This window comes from Verticillium dahliae, genomic scaffold, assembly GCF_000150675.1.
Source record: "Verticillium dahliae VdLs.17 supercont1.12 genomic scaffold, whole genome shotgun sequence".
In the NCBI taxonomy this organism is placed as follows: Eukaryota; Fungi; Ascomycota; class Sordariomycetes; order Glomerellales; family Plectosphaerellaceae; genus Verticillium; species Verticillium dahliae.
The window spans coordinates 479,382-500,122 of record NW_009276943.1 but is presented as its reverse complement, the minus strand read 5'-3'; the positions used below and the strand labels follow the sequence as shown (position 1 = coordinate 500,122).

Genomic DNA, 20,741 nt, shown 5'->3' with positions numbered 1-20,741 from the left:
CGATATAAGAGGCATAGGGGTCGAGAGATAGATGCGTTCATGAATTCAAAGGAGATGTGAGGTAAGGTAATTCTTAAGGAGAGGACTTTTGTCACTTCCTATGGCAGATGGCCCAGTGGTTTTGAGTATTTAGATCGGAAGGATTGACCAACTCAAAGCGGCACTTGCCTTGTCCTCGTTCTTCAATTGCCACCTAAGGTTCCTACCGTAAGGTACCTTACCTACCCTATCTACCTACCTTACCTTAGGTAAGTACCTGATGTAACTAGGCAGGTCAGTTGAATCGCCTCAAGGCGCATGTTCGAGAACCCAGTCGAGTGGTCCCAATACAGAGTCTAGCCCCGATGACCAGAGTCTCGCTTGTATCTACACCTTCTTTTTTGGTGGCCACTATCTCAAGTTCTATGCTTGATATAGCCTTCTCATCTTTAAAATCGCCGTATAAACGTTTGGTGGAAGAGCTCTGCGGGTCACGACAAGAACACCGCCGAGTTGTCGTTCTTCTTCGAGCCACGTTTGCTGATGCATATTAAGAACATTACCCGCCACCTCGCGAGGTCCTCGCTTTTCAGTATGATGGAATGTCTGAATGAATTTCTACACATGACACAGGAAACCGCAGCCCAAGATCCTGAAGACTTCGCCATCGATGTAGCGGAGACCGAGATATTTGCAACAGTGATTGCTTCAGTGCGACGACATTTGGACACTGTACACGGGGCGGAGCCACGCTGCGCCGTTACAGTGTACATAGACCAACACACTGTAGTCAACACGTGGGATTTCAAGCTCCAATTTCAACCTCAACCTCAATCTGGGCAACTCCAGCGACTTTACAGCCCATTACCCCCTGAATCAAAAACCCAACATGGCACTACCGGCGCCACTGCTAGAGATCATTGCTGCTATCATAACGTATACAGCCCCCTCGCAATGGTGTCAGGCTTTCTTCGCCATCGCAACAATCACCGCGCTATCTGTCCAACTGATTCCCAAGGCCTCTCAATCCCTGCTCCTTGACTATGGCCCTCGCGCAACACAAGCCAAGCATGGCGCTCCCGGAGACCGAACAGACTGGCTATACACGAGTGTCCGGCTCGTCACGGCGGTGCAGGTGCCGCACTCGTGGTTCAATCACTTTTACGCCGCGTCCGTGGCGGCATCTGCCTTTTGGGCATATCAGTATTTCGCTGGCAGGTCCTTGTTATTGGCAATAATCACGAAGCAGGCAGCTGTGGAGGGCCCTTCCATGGGGAAGGAACAGGTCTGGCTGGTATGGAGTTTGATGGCTCTGCAAGGTGGACGCAGACTGTTCGAATGCTTCTATGTCATGAAGCCGTCCCGTTCAAAGATGTGGCTAGGTCACTGGGCTTTGGGCTTGATTTATTATCTTGATATGAGCGTTGCGATCTGGATCGAAGGATCACGTAAGTTCTACCGCATGGCACCCCAGCTAGCTACTAACTAACCATGCTGCAGGTTCACTCTTGCATTCCGAGGCAGACACTGCAGTGTCAAGCCGCTTCTCAACCTCCCAACTCGTGGGTATTGCCATCTTTACCACAGGATGGTTGCAGCAGCACAAATGCCACCAGTATCTGGCCAGTCTGAAGAAGTACACCTTGCCTGAACAGGGACTATTCAGGCACATCGTATGCGCTCATTACACCTGCGAGTGTCTCGTCTACGGCGGACTCGCCATGGCCGCAGCCCCATCTGGACGGTGGTTTAATCGTACACTCATCTGTGGCCTCTGGTTCGTCGTTGTCAACCTCGGCAGCACAGCCCACGGTACGAAGAAATGGTACTCCGAAAAGTTTGGCGAGGCAAGAGTGGCGCCCAAGTGGAAGATGATCCCCTTTATCTTTTGATACTCACTTGAGCAAAGAGATGGGTTGTCTCAACGCCCTCCAAGAAATCCAAACCTAGACCCCAGCTTGGAGACTTTCATTACGTCTCGGTATGTGAGGCTCGTGCGAGTTGCGCGTACGTTGTGGCCCTCGCTGAAGCTTTCCGGGGATCCCAGCAGGGCCCAGTTTGCGACTGTGTCGGCCGAGAGTTCCACGTCCTGCTCAAGGTCCGCGATGCCATGTAAATAATCGGTGTAGAGCGCATCAGTCGTGATCAAAAGGCTCCGCGGCTCCTGCAAGATTCGCCAAATAGGCTTCGGGTCCAAGGCACCGTCATCTTTGCTCTGATGGAGATTCAGGCACAAGCTTGCACCCAGACTGACTGTGCAAACAACCGGGTGGTAGGCAGATCCGTCCTGTATTTGGTCTCATGAGTACTCCTGCGTATATGCAACAACATACCCTAGACTTGCCTTGTGCGGCATGATACCCACTCCAGGGGGGTATTCGTTGATCAAAACGTGGTTCGGTCGTTTGTGGGGGCTGTCGGAAAACAAGCTGTCGGAAGCATCGTCGTTGGAGCGACGTAGGTCACAAAGTCGAGTAACGATGGGCGTCTCGAGCCAACGAGGCAGAGGGGCATCAATGAGCTTGTCGTGTACAAGATCGGACGGCCAGGTTTGCAGACGACGGTGGGTAAGCTGCTTCCACCGCGGTTTCGGCGCTTCTGCGATCTTTCGGCAGTCAGCAGCTTGTTCTGGGCTGGCTGTTCAAGTCATGTCGTCGCCACCAGTACCTTTTGCAGGATGCTGGCCTCTTCTTCCTCGGACAAGAAGTTTGGGATGTAGAAAGCAGATGCTGGCAGCGTTGTGATTTTGGCCTCAGCCAGAGATGGCAGGGGTTGTAAGGTCATGGCGGCGAAGGATACGTGGTTGTACGTGCCTTGCGGCTGTAATCGGGGTCGAGGACAGGACTAAGATGAGAGGAGTCGCGCTGCCTTGCCTTCCCGACTCGTGACCTTCGAGCTGCTGGATGTGGCGCTGGTGCCGGATCTGAAAGAGGACCTGCTGGAGCCTGGTGAGGAGGTGGGTTTGTTTGCATCCAAAGCAAATGACGCGGTCCTATTGGTTCATTTGACAAGCCCTTCTGGAAGCGATTCGATGAGTAATGAAATCCCAGGCCCGAGACATGGATTCCCAACTGGCTTCTATCGAGACCGTGTTTTTAGGGGGAAAGAGGGTCCCGGCCCCCCCCAAAACCAGGAAGACGGCCTGTCGGGTGGCGGGCATGCCACGGTAAAGTTTTGGCAAGATGGAGGCTCCCCTGAATGCAGGACGAGGGGTAGAAACGAGTTTTGGTGCTGCGTCGGATTCGGGATTCAGAGAAGATAAGGGGACAGATGGAAAGGAGGCTGGGAGTCATAATCAAAGCAGGATGATGCTGAGACCGAGCAGCTAGGTTCATCAGTCCACGCCAGGCAGCATGGCACAGTCTACGACCACAACAAGGACACCCGGCCCCCCCTCACGCTTTCCCCCCTGGTTCCGGCACTGGGGCCAATCAAACCGGAGGCGGGCAGACTTTGAACACAGCACTGAAGACTCGCGAGACCCATCCTTGCCTCACCCCAAACCAGCATCACCATAGACATCTTTCACGCCTTTTCCAATCCACCGTTCAGCGACCATCGAAAACTCGTTCTTTTCCTTGCGTAGGCGATTCTTTGTTCAATTCCTGATCGCGCACCGCCGACTTTCGACGACTCTCCTCCCCATTGCGACCTCCCGACGACCTGGTACTGATTAGCTGCTTCTCCGCCTCCTGGAGCGACCGGTAGACCTGCGCACCATCGCCGCGAATCAATCCCAGCGCGTCTTACACCTCTCGATCGTGGCCAAGTCGTGGCCAGGATGGTGCTAGCAAGTCTCTCGGGCCTCAGATAAATGCCATGGATGCGCAAGATGCTGTCGGGTCCGACAAGACGAAGCCTGCCGCATCACCCAAACAACGATCGACGCCCCAGCCTGACGAGAATGCGAGCGTAAAGGTGGCCTCGAAGTTTTCCTCGTCCGACGGCCCCTCCAATCCCGCTCCGTCACCCACGAGAGATTCCAAGCCGGTTCTCAACCCCCCACGCCCCGCGGATGCAGACGACGATGCCGCCTCAGGCGACCGTGACTCAGATGCCGAGACCATCGTGCTGCCTGGTAAGGATGGTCACTCGCCATCCAAGGTGAGAAAGGTAAAGCACGAGGACGGGAGCGATGCCGAGGTACAACGTGGCAGGAAGCGCAGTGGCAACGGGTCGAGTCGAGACGGCGACGCTGGGCAGGGCGGGCCGCCACCTGTCAGCGACGCAGCGGCTGCCTTGACACAACACAAGAAGAGGCTCCGCGTTGACAAAGACACGCTTCGACCCGATAAACCTTTGAAAGGTCAGGAAGGATCAAGCGGCCTCAGCTCTGCCCCCACCTCGCCCCCTCACCACCGAAGACGAACAGGCCCTGTCGCTCACGATTCCGAGTCTGACGCCGACCGGCGAAAACGATCTCCCAAGCTTTCCATGAAGGACAGAGCCAAGTCCTCCGACCAGCTGGTGTCCCACAAGCGCAAGGCGTCCAGGGTTGGATCAGAAGAAGACCCAGAGGAGCGTAAAGCTGCTCGTCGCCGACGGATCGAAGATCGAGATCGCGCCGACTGGCTTGCTCCCAAAGAAGGCGTCAAGGGACAGCAAAAAGACCCGAAATCTGCTTCCTCGAGATGGCGGAACGACAGCCAGTGCCGATCTGTCTCTCCTCCAGCGCGTACTCATCGGAGGAGCATCTCATCGCAACTTCCCTCTCAACATTCAAACGGCTTGAGTCAGAAGAAGAGGCGGCTCCCGCCTCCCCTTCGATCAACTGAATACCACTCTGACGAATCTTCGGCCAGCGGCAGCCCTCATCCGCGAAGCTCAAAGATGAGAAACTTGTCAACGCCTGCGACAGCAGACCTCAACATGTCGCCCGCCAAAATGACCCAGTCCAAGAAGCACGTTGATGCGCATGGGCAAACTGCTCTTGCTCGCGCCTGCAACAAGGGCGAGTATGATATCGCGAAGCAGAGACTGGCGGAGCGACCAGGCGACCTCAACGTAGCCGATTACGCCGGGAACACCCCGCTGCAAAGCGCATCCATCAACGGTTTCGAGGATATTGTGAAGCTACTAATCGAGGCCGGATGCGATGTCAACTGCATGAACTCTGTGAAAGATACGCCTCTGCTCGACGCTGTTGACAATGGACACCTTGAGGTCGTGAAGCTTCTTCTTGCGGCTGGCGTGAACCCGCGCAAGGCGAATCTGGAGGGAGAAGAGCCTTTAGACAGGATTAGCGATGATCTGGACAACGCGGAAGAGATACGAGCTGCGCTTGTTGAAGCGAAGCAGAAATCCAGCGACCTCCGACGAACTTCAGAAGAACACCACCACGCGGACCAGCCAGACCAACTATCACATGGACCGGACAGCCCCCGTCGTTCACCAGCACCCACGAGTCGCCGCCCTGTCAACTCGCGGGCCACCAAGATTGGCAATCACCATCTCTATGTGAACCTTGACGAGAAGACATTGAGGGCGGCAGCTGCCAAGGGTGACGAGGAGACCGTTACGAGAGTTCTTCAAGTCAAGGAGCGATATGACGACCCTGAGGCCATGGTGGCGGCTGCACGTGGTGGCCACAGCGTGGTCATGGAGCTGCTGTTGGCGCTTGGTGGCGCAAACCCTGATCCGGCCCCAGTCTCGAGCCTCCCAAGCGAGTTCGCAACGCCAATGCTGGCTGCCATCGGCCAAGAGAACATTGATGTCCTCAAACTTCTCTTAAGCCAGGCAAACTTTGATCCGACACGCAAGTACCGCGGCTCGTATTACTACCAGATTGCTCAACAACGACAGGGCACCAATTGGAAGGAGGAGGAGGAAATCTTAAAAAACGCCTTCGACGCTTATAAGAAATCCCCTCGCGACGGCAAGACGAAATCACCTGGCAAACGTGGTCAGGATTCGAAACGACCAGGAAGGAATCTGGTCAAGGAAGAGCCTGTGCCCCAGCGGCGAAACCTGTCGAGCCCCACACGCGACGGCGAACCCAGGAAAAAGGCGGTTCCCAGTCGCGCCATTACAAGCCCGAAGGAAAAGCGACGATCAGACTCCTTCACCCACCAAGACGAGCAGACTTCTCCCAAACGCGGGTCCGCAAAGCTCAAGAAAGACGAACGCTTGCCAGCCGTCGCAGCTTCAGACCGTGAGGCCTCTCCTGCAACATCACAAAAGCTCGGTTCGAAGCCGAAGAGGATCGAATCAGATATGGCGGCCTTATCGTCAGAGGGTGAGACCGTCAAGCCACGTAGGAAGTTGGTCTCAAAGGGCGAGCTCCGTGGTGAACGAGACAAGCAACGCCGAGCCAGTATGGTGTCGACCACATCCTCCGTCAAGGACCCTGCGAGCCCTCGAGATCCGAAACATGATGAGACTGCCGAAAGGCCGAAGCCTGAGCTCCTCACCGAGAAGTACCATGACAGGACCAAGGCTCTTAAGAGGGACGAGTCTCGCGAGAGGTTGCCGGGGTCCGGCGAGCCTCCTTCCAAGAGGCACCGCTCAAGTGTCACACCACCACACTCCAGCAAGTCTGACAGGGACAACGCCGAGGGTCCTGCTAAGAGAAGGCGACTCGACACGGAAGGCAAGGAACGGCGTCAAAGAGCAGCCGATTCTGCTGACGAACGATCTCGCTCGACCCAAGACGGTTCCGCAAAACCCAAAGCTTCGCTTCGGGAGACCGATGGTGATGGACAAAGGACAACACTGAAACCAAACAGTGACACCGATTCACATCGCAAGGACCATACCAGGCACAGTGACAGCGACAAATCGAGCATCCATGTCAAGTCCGAGGATGTCGATGTCGATATGCGAGACGCCCCTCCCCCGAAGGCGCCGAAGGAACTGGATGATGAGAAACGACGACGGGACGCAGATGTTGAAGCCAAGGACGCACGGCGAAAAGAAGAACGGCAAAAGGAAGCCGATAAGAAACGGCGCGATGAGCGTGAAGCCCGTGAGCGTGAGGCTGAGAAGCAGCGCCTGGTTGAGGAAGAGGAGGCCAAGCAACGTCTGGAAGAAGAAAAGAGACGTAAAGCTAGAGAGGAGAAGAGACGGCTGGCTGAGGAAGAGAAGTTGCGCAAGGCTGAAGAGGACAAGAGGATCGCCGAAGCTCTTGCTGAGGAAGAACGTCTGAAGCGGGAGGCTGAAGCCAAGGAGGCCGAGGAGAAGAAACAACGGGAAGAGGCCGAGGCGCAACGTCTCCGTGATGAGGCGGAACGCAAGCGCATCGAAGACGAAAAGCGAAGGCGCAAGGAGGAAGAGGAAGAGAAGCAACGAGAGGAAGAGCGCGTCCGTCAAGAAAAGCTTGCGCGTGAGGCCGCAGAGCAAGCCCGTCGCGAGAAAGAGGAGCAAGCCCGCAAAGCGCTCGAGGATCAAGAGCGACGAGAGCGTGAGGACAGGGACAGACTCGAGCGTGAAGCTCGTGAGGCAGCGCTACGCCAAGCTCGCGAAGACGAAGAACGAAAACGACGTGCTCTGGAACTTCCTCCGCTCCTCCGCTGGCTGGATCAATGTGCCGATCCCTGCACATTGGACATCGCTTCAAGGTTCCAGCATATTCAGGGTGTTCGTTACGACACGGTGCGTCCTGAAGCCGTGGGCACTCCCGAGGGCAGAGCGCAGTGGGTTTTCAATTTCCAGGTTGCCCTCATTCTAGGCGAGAAGGATCTCCGCCTAGGCAAGTGTAAGTTTCCCTGATTTCAAAGCTTGATGCCAAGGATCGATCTGATTGTGAATTTTAGACCCTTCATGGGAGCGCCTGCTCGTCACGGACCTCGCAAAACCCGACCTCGTCAGAAGGGCCTTCTGGAGACTGGAAGCAGATCAGTACGCCCTCACTTCGCACAAGTATCGCGATCTCGGTGCTGAACTGCCAAACTACTATGGTGAAGGCCAGGATGCTAGTGTGGTAGGTTCTTCTGTGCTGGGAGAACTCCGCAGGGATGCGCAAGCCAAGTTCTTCAAGATGGACATGTTCTTGGTCAAGGTACGTTCATTGACCCGTTGTCTCCCCTGAGTCACTTGCTAACCAAAACCTGCAGCTCTCGGACTTTCTTAGTGTCATCCCTACCATCGCTCATCTTCAAGATTTTCGACTCAGTGTCGAATATCGAGAAATCCCAGAAGATGAAGCACAAGAGCGTGCCTATCAAACGCCAAGGAGATATAGACAAGACCCCGGATCCGAGCGCTTCATGGGGTTCGCTCCCCGCAACACATATTACGTCAACGCACAAAAGGTTGCAGAAGACCTTCCAGGTCTCGCAGCCACAAGCAAGGTGCCGTTTCCTGATCACGAGAGGCGTGTTCCAAGACGCAATGGGCTCCAACAGGTTTTCCCTGGAGAGCCTGACTATGCGAAGCTCTGCTTTGCACAGGGCCTAGGGCACCTGGTCAATGCTCGCAAGAGTCCCTCTCCCTCCATCCCTAATGGCGTGCACCCTTCGCCAATTAGTCAAACTACCGATATCGACAGTGTGCCCGATGACCACACCGCGCGGCCAACTGTGGTTTCTTCAACCACATTGGAGTCAGACAGCCAATCGCAGTTGGTGAATGGTACCCACGGCAATCAGGAAACGAACCCTGCCTGATCAAGGGGTGCGAAATCATATACATGACTGATCTCGTCTGCTCTGACCTTGACGATAATGAAGTACGATCACTCAGCAGTAGCCCTGAAGCTCAAGCTTTGGTTCGAAATCATCACTCCTCTCCCTGCAAGAGGCTTTTCTTTAATGACACGGAAACGTTTGGACGCTGTGCACTGGGCAGTGGGCAGGTGCTCATGGTGTTGCAAATATATGTATGGCTTCGCAGCATCGGAAAGACACTCTGGCTTATTACTGGAGCGGAAATGGCAGTTGTGTTGCCATCCTCTCCTGTCGGGCTGTTGTACCATTCGACGAAGCGACTTCATAGTGTTCCATGGAGTTGGGCAAAGTGACAGACATGCAATGCGTTTGTCTTGATTTATGTAGCCAACGAAACACACTTTTTTTACTGTATTAAACTGATGTGCATGTGTCTTTCGTCGTACGTCCTAGTATGCCATTTGTATCATTGCCACTTTCAAACTTGGTTTACCAGCGCAGATCCCAGCAGTGAAAGCCTTGTCGTAGATGTTCGCGACGGATTGTGCTCCTATTAATTTGATCGGTGACATATTGAGGCGCCCCTTCCATGTTTTTGGGGGGGGGGGGGGGGGGGCGAACGAACAATCAGACACCGAAACTGAGCCATCCCCTTTCGCTGACCGAACCAGGGCTCGGTGTGGCCACGGGTGGGTAAAGACCAGTGACATCACAGGGTGCACCAATGAAACTTCGGCAAAGTCGAACCCCGCCAAATTTTAACCCCACCAAGATCCAAACTTCTTGAAATCCTCCCATCGCGCGCAGACCGCAACAGCAGCTACTTCAGAGACACGGCCATCGCGACACTGCAATCGGGAGCAGCGCCACATCGAAAAAGAGACACACAGAAACAGAGGAGCAGGGAACACCGCCAAGATGTCGACAACGGTGGACAAGGTAGGCAGGCTTCTCTGGGCTGCTTGGAGCAATGGCTGACCATCCGCAACACAGATCAAGGAGATCGAGGCCGAAGTACGTCTATTCTCGACAAGGACCCACTACCGCCATCAGCAACTAATGGAAATCTGTAGATGGCCAAGACTCAGAAGAACAAGGCGACCTCCTTTCACCTCGGTCAGCTGAAGGCCAAACTGGCGAAGCTCAAGCGAGAGCTGCTCACGCCATCGTCCGGTGGTGGTGGCGGCGGCGCGGGCTTCGATGTGGCCAGGACGGGTGTTGCCAGTGTTGGATTCATCGGCTTCCCTTCCGTGGGAAAGAGTACCTTGATGAGCCGGCTCACAGGACAGCATTCCGAGGCTGCGGCGTACGAGTTCACGACATTAACCTCGGTGCCTGGCCAAGTCGTCTACAATGGTGAGCATAGAATATCGGCCGGCGATTGCCGCTTGCGCCTGACCTTTCGATTTGCACGGACGTGTTCCTGATTTTTGAAATAGGTGCTCCTCTACAGATCATTGATTTACCAGGTATCATCGAGGGTGCCAAGGACGGTCGTGGACGTGGTCGTCAAGTTATTGCAGTGGCGAAGACGTGCCATCTCATCTTCATCGTCCTGGACGTCAACAAGCCCCTGACGGACAAGCGTGTCATTGAGACGGAACTCGAGGGCTTCGGCATCCGTATTAACAAGTCTCCTCCTAACATTACATTCAAGAAGAAGGAGAAGGGCGGCCTCAACATTACAAACACGGTGCCTCTGAACAACATCACCCACGAAGAGATCAAGGCTGTCATGAACGAGTACAAGATCAACTCTGCGGATATCTCTATCCGATGCGACGCCACCATCGACGATGTCATTGATATTCTAGAAGCCAAGAGCCGGAGTTATATCCCCGTCGTCTACGTCCTCAACAAGATCGACGCCATCAGTATCGAGGAGCTCGACCTTCTGTACCGTATCCCGAACGCTGTGCCGATCAGCTCAGAGCACGGGTGGAATGTCGACGAACTGATGGAAGCCATGTGAGCCCTCCCCCTTTCTTTGTTGAGCTGCACCCTTGGCCTGTGATCACTCTCTAGTCCGAATCTGGGTGTGAGGTCGATAGACGGAGAAGTGGCAGCGCGAAAGACTGTGCTAACCACCAATGCTCTAGGTGGGACAAACTGAACCTTGTGCGCGTTTACACGAAGCCAAAAGGAAGGATGCCAGATTACAGCCAGCCCGTTGTGCTTCGGTCGAACAGGTGCACTGTCGAGGATTTCGTAAGTTGTTGAACCACCTTGGGGTCTTCGGGACAGAGTACTTGGTTGTTCTAGTGCCAGCAATACTGACTGAACATATCCAGTGCAACGCCATTCACCGAAGTATCGTTGAGCAGTTCAAAAACGCTATCGTGTATGGCAAATCCTGCAAGCACCAACCTCAGCGTGTTGGTCTGTCCCACGAGCTAGCTGATGAGGACATTGGTTCGTCCCCTTCTCCCTTCGCGGTTACCAACTTCTCCCAGATCACCTCCACTGACACAGTTGTGGATTAGTGACGATTGTTAAGCGTTGAGACACTTCACAAAATGTCATGGAAGACAGTGGTGATAGTACGACCCGGAATTCACCACCTCAGAAAGCGGAGGATCGCCAGCTATTCCAAGCTGAAGCACAAAGCTACTTCCATGTTGAGGACGTGAGCCTGAGCAAAGACTGCAGGCCCCGGTGGCTGTTCGTGTTGAAGGGGCAAGGGAGGGTCTCGAGGCGCAGCGGTAATGTCCAGGCAGGAACCACACCAGTCTGTCCGCGCCGCCTTTGAGCTTATGAGGGACGGCTGACGAGAGGACAGCGCCAAGACAACTCTCGCAATCGAGGCGGACTGGCGCACGGATGGTGTTGTGTCCGTCAAGCAGACGAAGCAGCTTCGATGACGCGAAAGAGCACGATCGAACAGTAGATGTCGTTTACCCAGAGATGACGTGAGAACATGCATCTGGGGGGAATTGAACAAACAAGCGGATTCGCCATAGTCTCCCACCATGACTCAAATTTGCGTCGCATACAGTTCCTGTCCTTAAAGCCCGGCTCGCGGATCACGCACTCGTCCCCTGCATACGGATCAGAGAACTGAACGAACGAAAAGCGTGGTGCGGAATGCGCCTCAGACGCCACAATGTTCAGGTCACGGTATTTCTCCTCGTGCTGTGGTCGAAAAGTCATGGCCAACATGCATAACCGAGGGTCTCTCCTCATGCGACCCTCACGAGTTGTGAGTCCCAGCGAACGGCGTAGGGATGCATGCAAGCTGTGATGCAGAGGCCGCCGTCGCGGCCGCATGCGAGATGGGGGTGAGGCCGGCAAATTCCAGACACGGGCGCTTAAAACAAACGCCTGACGACATTGCACGACCTCCGCCTCAATCTTCTCTGGACGTGTCATTTTCGCGGCTGAGAAATCATGTGTTTTGACCCTTCCAACAGGACAGAGCCCGGGACACTCTGTTGTTGTCTGGCTCCGGCTGGCTTGGTTACTGAGCGGATGAAGTCTCACTACGGGCCTAGTTTTTGTCGGAAAGTTTCCAGCCAGTGACGGTTGCTGGCTCGATCCTCTCACGCATGCCCTCTTAGACCGACCTTTCAGAAGACTTCTCTTGCCGCCGAGGGCCTGCGCCAGGGGGGGGGCTGAAGAGGGGGCGGCACACCGTCATCGGGTGTCTGGTGGGTCGCTACAGCTCTCCGCCTGTCTCTTCACTCCTGGCTGTGCCAACCGTGATCTCATCGCAACTCATTCGAGCGAGGTTGGGAGCCCATCGGCCGCTTCGACTGGCGAAGCAGTCGATAGTGAGCGGGTTTTGGCCAAACACCATGCAGCTCACGATGGAGCTTGGCCCTGCTCTGGCGTTTAGTGGGAACGGCGCTGGTCACGGCGTCGGAGCCCCAGGGCCTGCTTCGTCGGGATCAGCAAGCTCAAGTCAGGGTCGGGAAATGCAGCGCGCTCCTCGCTCACTCACTTGTTTCGACAGGTGGGTGGGGTGCAGGAGGACCAAGGCTCGAAAGCGGCTTAACCCTGGCCCTGTTCTGCGCCTCACAGACCACCTCGAGAGATGAGGGTTATCAACTGCTACGAATGATGTTCCCCCGGCCGCTCCAGCGACGAGGAGGCATGCCCCCCGGATCCTGGCAAGCTGGGTGGTTGAAGGTGGTTGAAGCGGAAAAACGAGGAGCCAAAAGACACACAGACCACGCGGGAGAAACGGCTGCGATGCAGGCGATCCGGTGCAAGAGGACACGGACCACCACGGCTTGCTTGCCCTGCCGCTTTGGAGGCGCCCTCTCGCGTTTTCTCCTCCATGTTCTACAAGTACCTTAATTGCCTGAGGACCATGGGCAGCCGTGCCCTGATGCTGCAAAGTCCTTGCAGTCCCTTTCTGGGGTGTGTTGAGACGCCTCAATAGGCAGAGAAGGATCGAAGGTTGGGATGGCGTGGGAACATCGCGCCCGCTCATACATTCGATTGTGACGAAAGGGCCACGGGCCAGCCTCACGATGACCTCGCGAATATTATTCTGATCCCAGCCAACTTTCTCAAAGTGTAAGTCTTCAGTCTTTGCAAGGTATAGGGCTTTCTTGGTCGAGAGGCTTCTTGGTCAAGGTCAACCATGGGAACGCCATAGGAAAGCCACGACTCACCGGACGAAAGCCACCAAAACACCGACTTGGTCTTGGTCCTCCCTCCTTTCGGCAACGTGCAATCTGGCACTGGTTGGTTCACCCATTGATGCCCGAGCCCCGCTTGTTGCTGCTTGCTACTTGCTGCTCGTCGCTCTTGGTCTAGCGATCGCAATGCTCGGATACGATACTGTCATGGCTCTCCCGAGACCATTTCTGCATCGTCAGTGGAGCTATCAAACCAACGATGGCGGCAAAGGTATGCTCGACACCAGTCACAAGATCTGGAGCGATCGAAGCGATCTCATCCCACTGCGCATATCATGCCGGACTTTTCTTATGTCCTCCAGCCTTTTAGTCCGTCATGAAGTGCTCAGAGGGCATTCTCGATCTTCTACATGTACTCCGCCGCCAGGGGCCAGTTGTCGTTGCCGCCAAACCCATGATCATCAACAATCCGGCGCTCTCCATACGAGGCCAACAGGGGGAAAACGTTTGGCGCTGGAAGAAGTGCCTGAGGTGCTCGTACAAGACGAATGGCTACGGCTTCATCAGTAACGACTGCCAATGCCAGCGAGCATACATGCGCGACGAGCTGCAACCCTGTCATGGCTCAGCATGGTCGTAACGACATGAAGACGCCGTGGACGAGGCCTATCCACCATAATTTTCCGTACTTCGTCACGTCTTGAACCCCCCTCACCTCATCAGCGGATGGCGCCTTTTGATCAGGACAAGCTCCCAGGGTCACCAGGTCCAAGCTAGCCACATATATACTTCCCATGATGGGATCGATTCCTTGCCTCACCCTTCAAGCAAGGTCATCTGGCAATTTTATCCAATGGTGAGATGAAGAACGCTCTTGTGACCCGCGAATAATATCCAATGAGAGGTCAGGAATGGGCTCTCAGCATTTCGTTGGACCAAAGTCGACCTCTCCATGTTCTCAGCTTCTGGCAATTGTGGGTTTCCCTCGTCTCCTGTTGAAGAAGCCGGTGGAGAGACCTCCCCTCCGCACCCTCTGCACGGTGGACACGAAGGGAGGAATGTGACCTTGCGGCCGTGAGAATGGAAGGCCGAGACATGACCTTGCTCTAGATTCATGGTTGTCGGGTGGGTATCGGTATCGGGCTCCGGCTTGAAGGCCGACACAAGCCTCGTCGCGGCTACTGTTCCTGACGAATCTTCAACAGAAGGCCCGTTCCACTAGCCAGCATGGTCCATCTTTCTTAGTGGCTTTTCGCAGTGCGGGAGGGTTGGACCCGGCCTGTGTTTCGGCAAGACCAGGAAAGTACCGCCGCTCGCAATCAGTCGTTCATCGCCATGCTCAGTTCCATGGCAGGGAGCTGCGGCGGCACGCCAGGGCCAGCTTGATGCTTCAACTTGGTAGCCAGCACGATGGATGGCTGAGCCCGGGGTCCTATTGCTGTCTTGATCATGTGCTATTCCTTACGGGTTGGGATGTGGCCTTGTTGGCTCGTCGACCTGCGACTGCATCACTCTGCTCCCTCGTCAGAGTCCCCTATCGAGTCCCTCGGCAGAGGAAGCGGGGTTCGGAGCATTGGCGGCGAGGCCTTGGCTTTTTCTCATCTTCACTCCGTCAGAAATTGAGCATCAAAGCGCGCCGCCGGATCTCGACCTCAGAAGGGTGGCATCTCACTCAGACAGTCTTTCTGGTCGTCGAACGAGCAGGGTCTAACTGTAGCCGGCCGGGAGTGCGACGCGTGGAGGGACTGATCAGCTCGAAAAGAAGGGACGAAAAGTGCGCGAGCCTCCTTAGCACCCCTCACCCCCTCCCCCTCCCCCCGCGACGGCGATGCATTGATGATCTTCGCTCAGTGCCGTGGCTTCCTTTCGGAACTCATGCAACAAGTCTTGATATTACCAACCTGATCCTAGATCTACGCTTGACTCGACGACGTATAGCTCCTATCCGCGCGCAAGCAGCAACTGGGCGAGAGCATCGGTCGCATTGGGCACAGTCCGCTTGGCTAATATCGTTCGGTACAGGGTCTGTCTGCCTGTCAGGCCGAGTCACCTAGCAAAACATGGGCGGAAGAGACGTTCGCGGAACCGTCCCCCACCCCCCCCTGGAGGGTCTCGATTGGGACGGAGCCGGGGTGATCCTTGCTGTGGAGGTTCACTATGGATAAGACAGGCCACTGGCGGGCCTTCAACTCTGGCTCTGTCGATCCCCTGCACACGGCGCAGACTGGTCGGTCCAAACCAGAAACCTAGAGTGAGCTGGGTGTCATTAGACGACAAGATTTGCTTGGATGACAATCAGCCCTGCTGCCTTTTCAACAATGGAATCCCAGTAGTTATTTGATTGTCTGAACGAAGCTCCCCCCGGATCATCGCGGACAGCACAGATGTGACCTCGCCCCCGAGGACGCACAATGGAATCCCTCGTGTCTGTCACGTAGAATGGTCGGAAAAGGCTTCAGCGCTCGCCGTGCGACGCACACTGGCGACGATCAAATGGAAAATGCTCCGACGACGTGGAGGCCGCACTTGTCTCTGACAACGACACGGGGTTGGATGGCGCCGGCCCTATCGAGCAAAGAACGACAGGACTTTTAGCAGTAGCAGCAACAGCAGCAGCAAGAGTAGCGACGAACGAGCAGCGACCACAAGTAATGAATGGAGCCAGCCTATGGCGAAGGCCATAGCAAGGACCTGGCAAGGGGGGGGGGGGGCTTTGCCCGCCTTTGTACCTGTATTGCACCCCTGGAGCTACCCCCCAACAAGTATCACTGATCAAGCACACAAGCACAGACGGGAGCAGCGGCTGCTGGTCTGTTGAAATGCCTCATCCCGGGATGCGATGCGCAGGGATTCGGTTTTCGCATGATCCTGCCATGGGCGACTGCCACAACTCCAACCCTTGCGGCAAGACCTGTCATCAGTTATCGATTGAAATTGTAGGGTGTGAGAGGAGAGAGTTTGCGACAAGGAAAGGGAATGCTCATGTTGTGGGTGAGTGACAGCATCAGCAGCATCGCAGATTCGCAGTCGGCGATACTCGATTCATGAGCGACCAGGCCACCTGCGCCAACTAGATGGTCGATCGCTACCTTGACCAGAAAGAGGAACAAGTACATATCCACTCGAGTCCACATGGGATGTGTTCAGCCCAGATGGATACTGCTCTTGGCCATGACATTGGTCTCAAGAGCTTGGAAAAAGAAGCGAGAGAGAGAGAGAGACAGAGAGAGAGAGGGAGAGTTGGCTTTCGTTGATCCTTGGAACCACGCGCGCTTGCGGAATCCCTGGCTCAGGGCGCGGTGTGGCTGTTGGTGAGACTGACCGACCGAGTAGCAGAAGGCGGAAGCTAAGGAGCTCGAGTGTGCCACAGCTTTTACCTTGCTTGGACTTCGAATGCTCGTGAAGAACACCAAGTGGTCTGAAGATTCATTGTCGGCCGAGCGTACAACACAGAGGTCCGAACGGAACAGCCAGGACAAGACAGGAAGGAAAAAGACGAGGAAAGCAATCGCGCATCGCATCTCTCCTCTTAGCCTTGCCTGGCCTGGCACACTCTCCACATCATCCGGCGTCTCGTCTTGTCTCGTCTCGAGTCTTGCCATAACAACCTACCTTATTACCTCCACCGGATCAAGCTCTCTGTTGCCAGGACGAGCATGGATGGATGGGACCCCTGGAGCTGGTGGCTGGCTTTCATCAGTCCGTCCCGTCTCGATCTGCCCCGGCCGCAACTCTCTCCTCCCGCCATCTGACAAGCATGCTCGGCCTGGCCTTGCCTTTGATACTTCCCGCCTGGCCTTCCTGCTTTGAGCATCACCTTCGTACATCCGTCCCTGGGCCGGCCTGGCCTTGTCTTTCACCGATCTCTCTGCCCCCTCCACCACCCAAGCCCGCCCCCCAGGCATCAAGCCTCAAGCCCTTCTACACCCCCTGGTCACTTCATCTTGTGCTTCTCCTCCCCACCCCTCTGATTCCCTCTCGTCGATAGGGTGGGCTCGTTGTTGGAGGACCCATCTCAACCCTTCAAGGCCTCTCTCTCAACCCATCTTCCTAAGAGATTCATCCCCCCCCTTCCTTTCCACCCCCCCCCGTACCAGAGGAAATCACACACCCCTCCCACCCCCTCTTCTTCTACTCTTCACTCTTGCCGGTACTTCGAGGACAACCCTCAGCAGCCGACGCTCGCTCGTGTGCATACCACAATACATATGACCTACCTACCCAGGTGGCCCACCTCCGAAGCTCAAGCTCTCTGGTCTGTGTTGTACTACCGTTGTCTGCACACTCCATCGTACATGCCCGTCTGATATCCCATCTCTCCCCTCGACCGACTGACCCAGCACTGCATTGCAGCTTTCTCGCCTTGCAGCAAACAGCCCGTTGAACCGATCTCGTCTCCTCCGCTGCCCCTGTCGACGGGTCGGTTTATCGAACCCCATCGCTTGCCGCCGAGACGCTCTCTAACGCTGTGCAGTGTGTAGCGTTCCGGCACATCCTCCACTGCAGCGCTTCTGGGTCCGTCAGCTTATACGCCCCCCTCTCTCTCAGTCGAGCATCGGAGCACCAACCCAACGACCGGCATCCGCCTCTCTCTCTCTCGCTCTCTCTCTCTCGCTCTCTCTCTCCCTCTCACTTTGTCCCTGCTTCACGCGCCGGCAAGGGGTTGTCGAAACAATCTCGACCGACTGGGATACCATACGTTCATCGATGGGCTACTGGAAGAGCCCGAGACTGCATCGTGCCGTTGCGTCCGTCCGTCCAGCCCGCTGCCGCCTCCAAAACATACAGGGTCAAGGACATTTAGCGGAGCCCAGCCCTCCTCTTCCATGAGGAGACGTGCCGCCGCCAAACTGACCATTCATCCACCCACCCATCCCGTCTTGACCCCCCCAGTTGCTTGCTGCACCTCCGACGCACCTGCATTGCATCCCTGAACCACCCGCCATCTCCTGTCCTATCCTGCCCTCCGCCTCGACGTCTCCCCACGACACGCAGACCGCTTATACGCCGTCGTTCAGAAACCAATTGCCCCCCCTCGACCTATCATGCATGCCTCCCATCTATGAGTCCAACCCGATCAGATACCCTACTGGGAACAGAGTTCCCCCACATCTGGGCATCCTACCAGTCATCAGGACAACCACACCTCCGCGCACGGCGCGAGTTCTTCCTCCCTCCCGCGCGTGTTGTGTCGTCCGGCTCCCTTCACCTGGAACCAACGCTCAAGGTCGCTTGCTGCTGACCTCCAGCGTCGGGGCCCTTGCTTTTATGCTTCTGCGTGAAGAGAAGGTTGAGACATAACAAACAGGAAATGCAACACGCCATGATGGGCTCAACTGGCGTGGACCAGGAGAGTCATCTTGCCACGGACCAATCTTTTACAAACCACCATCAGAACACTGCCGCCAGCCACAACGTCAACGACGGCTGGGGCGACATGAACTCGTATCATCAGAGCGCCATGCCCGACTATGGGTTTGGTTATGGTTCTCACACTCCGCACGGGTTGCCATCAGAATCCATCAGCAGGATGCCTCCTCCACCGGCGCCTCTACAACCTATTTTGCCTCCTCAGCAACAGCAGCAGCAGCAGCAACAACAACAGCAGCAACAGCATCGGTCGCATACACAACTTGCCATGCTTACGATACCCCAGGGAGCATGGCCAAGTAATTTCGTGCAAAACCGCAGCAGCTACTCGGCTCAGTCGGCGCCCCCTTTACAGATGCCGCCCGTGCTGGGTGTCTCGCCTTCGTCCAAGCCTGCCAGGCCGTTGGGCATGCAGCAATCAGCGCCGCGGAAGACTCTGACAGATGACGACAGGCGCAGGATGTGCCAGTACCATATGGACAACCCCAACATGAAGCAGACCGAAATCGGTGCCATGTTCGGCGTCGAAAGGAGGTAGGTGACACGAGCGGTAACACGCGAGCCCCGTGGCTCAACCGGTCTGATTTTGCATCTAGTACTGTATCAAAGGTCCTTCGTAACAAGGAGAAGTATCTCTTCCCGGAGGATAGGACGCAATCTCCGGTCAAGCGCAACCAGAAGAAGCTGCCAGACTTTGAGAAGGCTTTGTCATCCTGGGTCAACAAAAGGAAGACACGCTACGGGGCTGACATTTCAGACGAGGAGATCCTGCAACAGGCTCGTCACTTTCGTCTGACCGTCGGTGGCGAGTCGGAAAGCCAGTTCAAGGCCTTGTTGAACGGCTCGTGGCTGGAGAAGTTCAAGCAGAAGAACGGTATCGGTCAACCGAGGTTGTTGCGGAGGGCATCTGAGACGAGCATAATCGATCATGCGAAACTCTCTGCCTCGCCATCGCTGACGCACGGCATCATGTCAACCACGTCGCCTACGGGACAGCCTTCGCCCCTCTCGGCAGACCGGAGCGACGAGGACGCACACAACAACGGCCTCGGGTTCATCCCCTACTCTCCAGACGGCAACTCGTACAAGCACGCAAACTCGCATAGCACGACGTCTCTCAACAGTGCCTTTACTGACGCAGCGGCGTCCTCTTTCTCGGGTGGTGCGCTGAGTCCCACAGGTCCATTCACCTTCTCGCCAGATCCAAATGTTGGCAGTTTCCTCGCACCCGATCAGACTCGCCAAATGCAAGTGGGCGCAGGCTCCAACTTCTCGCGGCCGAGGAGCCAAACCTTCCCGACCCTGGATCTGGAGTACATGAACGCAGCGGGTACGACGACAGAGCCTTCAACCCCGAGGTTTCACCCCTCGGCGACCGCCCCTTCCTCGGCTCTGGAGTCTCCTGTCCACGAGATGAACGCAGCTCCGTTCGGCATCGACAACGCCATCGCCTCGTCACCGCATCTGCATCACAGCAGCAGCAACAGCAGCATGGCTGGGCGGTCAACCACCACTCCGATCAACAGCGGTTTGTCGTCGACCCCTGTTGGCTCTTCTCCGACGTCGCCCACGCAGGAGGACGCCCGGAGGGCAGCAGATACGTTGCTCAACTTTATCCAAAGCAACGCTTCCAACGGCTTTGTCGACCAAAACGAATACGCGACCGTCCTGCGGCTGACGGAGAAACTTCGCATCCACCAGCAGCAAGCGACCAAGTCGATCAACGTCACGGCCATCGGCGGTCTTTCGAGAATACCGGAAGGCGATTCGGAGATGCCGCCGCCGCCAACAACGAACCAGCATGTCGAGGCGACCATGTCTGGTTGAATGTAGGCTCTCGGTCGTACATGGGGACTGGACTGGCCACATACGAGGCCATCAGGTGTCTGGCCAATTTTTTCGCACATGGGAGATTATCATCATTGTTCGTCACGGCGTTGGCTTTGCTTCTCGAACGACAGTTTAGCGTTCGATGGTCGAATTACAGCATTTTGGGACGATGGAAAGGAATTCCATCGTAGGGACCGACTATTCTGGGACGAAGAAGGTGAGAAAGGGGGGTTCTACAACAAACAGACAACGATCCTGCAAAGGACAGAAACAAAACACGACAGGTGCCCAGCTACCGTCGGCAAGGAAAACCACCACAGGCGCAGCCCTCGCGAGGGAACGCTCGGCTCAGATATACACGACTGACGTCTCA

The 20,741-nt window shown here is 55.8% G+C and overlaps 4 protein-coding genes across 4 annotated transcripts; all 4 read left to right on the top strand.

Annotated features, from left to right (window-relative positions):
* Positions 1-868: 868 nt before the first annotated feature.
* Positions 869-2,769, top strand: VDAG_06434 (uncharacterized protein; the record flags this gene model as incomplete). The annotated part of the gene is made up of 2 exons (XM_009658812.1): positions 869-1,427; positions 1,480-2,769. The coding sequence occupies 2 exons, from the start codon at positions 869-871 to the stop codon at positions 1,869-1,871; spliced, it is 951 nt and encodes a 316-aa protein (XP_009657107.1). The 3' UTR covers positions 1,872-2,769.
* Positions 2,770-3,798: 1,029 nt separating this feature from the next.
* Positions 3,799-8,995, top strand: VDAG_06433 (ankyrin repeat protein; the record flags this gene model as incomplete). Its single annotated transcript, XM_009658811.1, has 3 exons — positions 3,799-7,672; positions 7,731-7,975; positions 8,031-8,995. 3 exons carry the CDS (start codon positions 3,799-3,801, stop codon positions 8,580-8,582), a joined length of 4,671 nt encoding a protein of 1,556 aa, XP_009657106.1. The 3' UTR covers positions 8,583-8,995.
* A 505-nt stretch (positions 8,996-9,500) lies between these two features.
* On the top strand, positions 9,501-11,547 carry VDAG_06432 (GTP-binding protein RBG1; the record flags this gene model as incomplete). The annotated part of the gene is made up of 6 exons (XM_009658810.1): positions 9,501-9,521; positions 9,656-9,938; positions 10,022-10,550; positions 10,682-10,790; positions 10,874-10,994; positions 11,066-11,547. 6 exons carry the CDS (start codon positions 9,501-9,503, stop codon positions 11,083-11,085), a joined length of 1,083 nt encoding a protein of 360 aa, XP_009657105.1. The 3' UTR covers positions 11,086-11,547.
* A 6,947-nt stretch (positions 11,548-18,494) lies between these two features.
* On the top strand, positions 18,495-20,365 carry VDAG_06431 (uncharacterized protein; the record flags this gene model as incomplete). Its single annotated transcript, XM_009658809.1, has 2 exons — positions 18,495-19,072; positions 19,135-20,365. The coding sequence occupies 2 exons, from the start codon at positions 18,495-18,497 to the stop codon at positions 20,363-20,365; spliced, it is 1,809 nt and encodes a 602-aa protein (XP_009657104.1).
* Positions 20,366-20,741: the final 376 nt, after the last annotated feature.